This window comes from Pinus tabuliformis, chromosome 8, assembly GCF_031772625.1.
Source record: "Pinus tabuliformis cultivar Carrire ecotype Pingquan chromosome 8, CPIR1, whole genome shotgun sequence".
Taxonomy (NCBI): domain Eukaryota; kingdom Viridiplantae; phylum Streptophyta; class Pinopsida; order Pinales; family Pinaceae; genus Pinus; species Pinus tabuliformis.
This window is the reverse complement of record NC_142294.1, coordinates 1,476,961,484-1,476,967,567: the sequence shown is the minus strand read 5'-3', so window position 1 is coordinate 1,476,967,567 and position 6,084 is coordinate 1,476,961,484. Positions and strand designations below refer to the sequence as shown.

The window sequence follows — 6,084 nt, the reverse complement described above, 5'->3', positions numbered from 1 at the left end:
ATACTTCATGGCGAAGCACCCAAACACAACGACAATATCAGAAATAGTACTGGGTCTGACAATATCAGAAATAGTACTGGGGGAGACCCATAGTCGACAGTCATACATATAGCCATCCCTATAGCGTCTGACCATATATACAGTGTATTGTATATACAATATTCAAAATATCAGAAAAGCCTAATGATTCCAGTGCTTCATGCATGCCTGAAATAGGCAAAATATATGTGGAAGACAGAAACAGAACAGTGTAAATAGTGCTATAAGAGTAAATACACTGTAGGTTCATCTGATAATCAAAAAGAAAGTGAGATGTTTTATCTTGGCAGTGGCAGCCCCCCTACCTCCATGCAGGGGTCCCTCAACTTCACTTCAATATGTAAGTTATCCAGCTTGTCCTATAGTCTTTTCTTAGATAGCCTGTCTATAGCATGTTATACTCTCTACCAATATGCTGAATCATAGAGAGAGTGTGAATTCCAGAGAAATGTAATGTGTTGTAATCAACCTTGTGGTGAGGGCTTGGATATTGTTACATGGTGGCACAGACAAAATCAATGATGATCTTGGAATCACCATATATGTGGATAAAAGAAATATTCAGAGAATTAGAGAACCAAAGTAATCCTCATAGTGACATGCCTTCTGCCTTAGTATTAATGCCAATGCCCGCACTCCAGTGAACCCAAAAAGCCTGCTCAGGTGAATATAGAATCAAGAAACCACATCCGCATCTGCTGCTTTGTAATGGACCATCAAAGAACCCAACAAGGCATTCGATCTTCGGGCATGATTGTTTATTTTTAGGTTTTTTAGTACCCATTCCAATTTGTAGTCCAATAGAGAGTATGATTCTGATTTCCTCCAACCCCTGAGCAATGTTTTCTCTGAAGTTATTGAAAATGATGTTGTTTCTCCACCTCCAAATTTCCCAAAAGAAAATAGGAGGAATGTAGCACCAAGTGACATTCACCATTCAAGGCAGTCAGAAATGCATGTAAACAGTGTGAATTGAAAACCAAAAATAGCAGCAAGATTGTGCCACATTTTAGAAACAAGGCATGTTCTGAACAAGTGTAGATTATTTTCTTCCGCACGCGTGCAAAGCACACAACCCAGGACTGGACTAGTGTCTTTTCTGGATATTTTCCCATGTCAAATTTTTATCTCGCCAAACTAACCAAAGGAAAAAGGTGATTTTAGCAGGAATATTAGAATTCCAAAATTTGAAAAACCAGCGTACCTCACATTGTATGGTTTCCTGACAATAGAGAGAGTGATATGTATCCACCACCATTATGTTAGTGCCTTTCATTTTACCCCTCCATACGATTAAATCTTTGTCCGCATCTCTACAGATTCCAGCCAGTTGTAATTGTCTGCGAAGCTTTTTCCATTCCAATGCAATCAATCCATGTAGTTCCAGCGTCCCGGATCGTTTCCATATGGCGCATCTGTTGTGCCATGATAATATGATTTGCCGCCAGAAGTATAAGCCATTATAGTTTAGGCCATGTATGAGGGAATCTGTGATCTTGTCAAGATCTTCAAGACCCTGGATGTTGTCTCGTCCAATAACAACATGGTGTCCAAAACCTATTTTCCAGGAGAGAAGTGATAGAAAATAGTGGCGAACTTTTGAAAAGTTGAACTAGATAGCAGAGCCCGTTTTGCAACCAATACACCCTCTCCGCAGCCAAACCACGAAATCAATATTCTTCAGATATTTGTGCTTAATAATCAAACCCCATGTGCCTTATCCAAATATCCCTCTCCATAAAAATTTAAACATAGAGCATAGCCGAATCTCTTCAGGTTTAAAATACCCCAACCTCCTAGGGGCTTTGGCAAGATGTGCACTAGCTTGGTAAGATGGAACTTGTTTTTCTTTTGCATACCTGACCAGATAAAGTTAACAATGATTCCATTTATTTTTTTTATTATGGTGATAGGTAGATGGAAGATGTGCACTAGCTTGGTAAGATGGAACTTGTTTTTCTTTTGCATATCGGACCAGATAAAGTTAGCAATGATTCCATTTATTTTTTTTGATTATGGTGATAGATTAAGTGTGCCCAATATACACCCATCTGTGCAGTCATAGCTTGTGTTAAAGTGAATCGACCTCCCATGGAAAGGCATCTATAGGCCCAGCTCGAAATTTTATAACAGACGCTGTCAACAAGCCCCTGCCAGTGTTGGATCCTATAGTTACATGGTTTAATATGGAAACCGAAGTATTTCATACCTCTAATCAATATGTTAGAAGTGACTCCAAACAACCTTCGAATATAGTCAACGACTTCCATATCACATTAATCATGTACAATAGAAGATTTACATTGATTCATTATAAGTCCAAATGCATTCTCAAACTTAATGAAAATATGAAAAAGGTGTAACCAAGCAAACCAGTTGAAAATCCCCATGATGAGCACATTGTCAACGAAAAAACTGTGGGAGATCTGAATATGCCTGCCAATGTGAAGTGGCTGAAAATGGCCCTCAGCAGCATTATTTTTAATGTGAAGGCTCAACCCGTCCATAGTCAGTATGAATAAGAAAGGTGATAGTAAGCAACCTGCCGAAGACCCCTTCCAGCCTTGAAGTAGACGGTCGTGTATCCATTTATAATGACAGCATGATGAACATTAGAGACACGGGGCATAATCCACTTTTCAGCACAAGATTGTATACCAACTTTGTGGAGAACCAATTGCAAAAAACCCCAATCCAGACAGTGAAACGCTTTTTTCCAGGTCCACTTTCATGATAGCAACATTTAATTTCTTTGTGTAGATAAAATGCAGAGATTCCTGTACGATTGCAATAGCATCATGGATCTATAGATTTTTTAAAAAACCGAATTACTAAGGAGAAATGAACTAAGAGTTGTGCGGGATGCAATATGCAATAGTCTTGGAAATAATTTTGTAGGCCAGAATACAGAGAGAGATAGGACAGAAATCCAAAAAAGTGTGAGAAACTGGCTTCTTCGAAATCAATGCTATGCATGTTGAATTTAAATGCGGATGAATGTAACCCAGAACGCGAGATTCTTCAACCATATTCACGAGATCCATTTGAAAAAAATCGAAAAAATGAGTAAAAAGTTACACGGTCCAACCGTTGAAAGAGGTCGAAGAAATGAGTAAAGAGTTCTACGGTCCAACCGTCAGGGCCGGTGCTCTTATCACCTTTGAAAATTTTGAGAACCCCCAAGATTTCCCAAGATTTCCGCAGCCGTGACAGATTGGAAGAGTGCCTCATTTGCATCCGCATCGAACATGGTGGGGAAGTGTTCAATCCCCCAGCTTTGATCCTCCGGGCATACCAACGTTCTTTGTCTTTAGGCATGTTGAAAATGGGAAACAGCGGTCTGATTGATGTCCCTCTGACCGAAATTTGTTTCCATTTGAATAAAAAATCTCCCATACATATAGAGTTTGTCCGGCCCCTGAAGTTAGCAAATCTATGAAAAAATTTGGCATATGGAAAAATTTGGTATTCCGGTCACCATCCCAAACCCAAATTACTCTGCAATGCAATCCGCTTTTTAATCTCCATGTAATCTCCTTTATATGAAAGAGTTTGTGTCTTTGTAATTCCAGAGCATGAATGCGGCTTCGAATATCATCATGGCGTGAATGTTCTAATAAATGGTGGTGGATCTTTAATAGTTGCTTTGTAATAAGAGCGAGTTCTCTGTTCATATGCCGCCTCTTCCTTTTCTCCATTGCTTAGTCTCCCTCCGCAGCATCGCAAGTTTATCTAGCTTTACTTGTTCTATGATCAACGCAGAAGCTCTTTCCATCTTAATCATTCCCAAATTTAAAGGTTTCAACTTTGAATCCTAAAATAAAAACTGACACCCCAAGATTAAAATCGAAATTCCAGACTTAAAATTATAACCTGATCATGTGATTTGCTGGTGGTGGAAATTGCAACCTTATCATGTAGTTGGCTGGCCTCCTTGGTCAGCGAAAACAGGTATACCGTATGTATTGCGACCCTGTTTTAATTGAAAGTGTCGCATGTCTTGTTCAGGTTTCAACTTTGAATCCTAAAATAAAAACTGGCACCCCAAGATTAAAATCGAAATTCCAGACTTAAAATTATAACCTGATCATGTGATTGGCTGGTGGTGGAAATTGCAACCTTATCATGTAGTTGGCTGGCCTCCTTGGTCAGCGAAAACAGGTATACCGTATGTATTGCGACCCTGTTTTAATTGAAAGTATCGCATGTCTTGTTCACTTGAAAATAAATAAGGGCAATTTCTAAAATTAATTTTGAAATTTGAGTATCGCATGTCTTGTTCACTTGAAAATAAATAAGGGCAATTTCTAAAATTAATTTTGAAATTTGATAGCAATGAATTAGATTTCTCAAAAAACTCGCCAGATTTTAGCAAAAATCATACCAAAATTTCTACACTCTACCTCGGTACAATTTCTGCTATTTTACCTCGGTACAATTTCTGATATTTTATAGCCTCTACCTCCGCAGAATACTCTGAGAACCAAAATTTCCACAATTTTGAGAACAAAAATTTCCACCATTTCTACTATTTTATAACCTTGGTAGAATACTATGAAAATAAGTAATAGTGGTAGAACTTATTGTGATGATCTGTGTATCCAAACTCATGAATCTTGATTTCAAAAAATTGCAATGATGAAGCTGCGGTTTCTTAATTTTGTAACATTTTTGGTAAGGTTAATACAATAATTATAATTATTTGCAAATAGAAGTTTGTGTTTACATTTCATCCATCCCCACTTAAAGCAAGAAAAAGCGCTTGCATTCCAGAAAAAAAGAAAACAGCACATTCCACCTAAAACAAGAAAAAGCGCTTGCATTCCAGGAAAAGAGAAAACAGCACATTCATTAGGGTTAAGAACATCTGTCCATTTTATTATAATTCACCTGTTTCAAAATACATTGATTATCAGCCTCCAAACCCTTACCAATACCCAAAACGATACATAATCTCAATCGCCATTATCCACTTATTTATGTTTCAGTTAACCAGAAATTTCTATGGCTCTAACCTCAGGTTTAGGCTGAGGCTGCTTGGGAACCGTGACAGTGAGCACTCCATTTTCCATGGTAGCCTTCACCTGGTCCACTTTTGCATTTTCCGGTAATCGGAAACTGCGAAGAAATTTCCCGTGAGAGCGCTCAATACGGTGCCACTTGTCGGTCTTTTTCTCTTCTTCTTTCTTCCGTTCACCACTGATCTTTAGAACTCGGTCGTCTTCCACCTCTATCTTTACCTCCTCTTTCTTCAGACCTGCCACGAACCAAAGGTAAATTCCAGGCCCTAAATTTGTGATAAATCCAGAAAATTACTAACGAAAGGAACAAAAAAATAAAAATCCTTTATTAGTATAATTGAATACCTGGAAGATCAGCCTTGAAAATGTGCGCGTCAGAGGTTTCCTTCCAGTCTAGCTGAGTGTTGGCTATCGCTGTTGCGTCATTCCTTGCAAATGGCGCTATTTCCCCAAAAAATGGAGAATTACCAGATTCGAAAGGATCCCATAAATCGAGTGAGAAGGGATCGAAAACGCTTGATCGTCTGCCAAAGAAGCGAGGAACGAGAGACATGCTTGCGATAAATGTCGACTCTAACCAAAAGAATGTGAATGCGAGAAACAGTGACTTCGAAGAGTTAGCCGGATAGAGGGGAGCATTTATAGGAGTTGCAGGAACCAGGTAGAATGTTCAAGAATGAAGATGATTCTCTACTCTCCGAGGGTGGAACACACTGGAATGTTCTACGGGTTTCTATTGGAAGGTTCCAGACTCGTTTTCCCAATCAGGTTTATTTTTAAATAATTAAGAGATAATTGTATATTGATGTTTTTAAATTAGATGGATAAGAAAGTAGAATAAATTTGATTTTTTAAACATTTATGTGGTGTATAGCCAACAACATCTTACTAGTAATGAATGGATTATTTTTTCATCCAAATTAGCCTAACAGTTGAATCGGCCAAATTATAAATGTTAAGATGGTAAATATAAATGTGGTTTTCTTTTAAGCTTCTGCTTTTTTTTTTCTCAAACTTGTGATTT

General features: G+C 38.1%; 1 protein-coding gene and 1 long non-coding RNA gene across 2 annotated transcripts; both read right to left on the bottom strand.

Moving 5' to 3' along the window:
* Window positions 1-503: 503 nt before the first annotated feature.
* LOC149241380 (uncharacterized) lies at window positions 504-4,297 on the bottom strand. Its single transcript, XR_016246572.1, has 2 exons — window positions 4,123-4,297; window positions 504-4,012 (listed from the first exon to the last, which is right to left on the bottom strand). It is a non-coding gene; the product is annotated as an uncharacterized LOC149241380 (long non-coding RNA).
* Window positions 4,298-4,892: 595 nt separating this feature from the next.
* On the bottom strand, window positions 4,893-5,801 carry LOC149241379 (16.9 kDa class I heat shock protein 2-like). The gene is made up of 2 exons (XM_089373943.1): window positions 5,406-5,801; window positions 4,893-5,296 (listed from the first exon to the last, which is right to left on the bottom strand). The coding sequence occupies exons 1-2, from the start codon at window positions 5,611-5,613 to the stop codon at window positions 5,028-5,030; spliced, it is 477 nt and encodes a 158-aa protein (XP_089230069.1). The 5' UTR covers window positions 5,614-5,801; the 3' UTR covers window positions 4,893-5,027.
* Window positions 5,802-6,084: the final 283 nt, after the last annotated feature.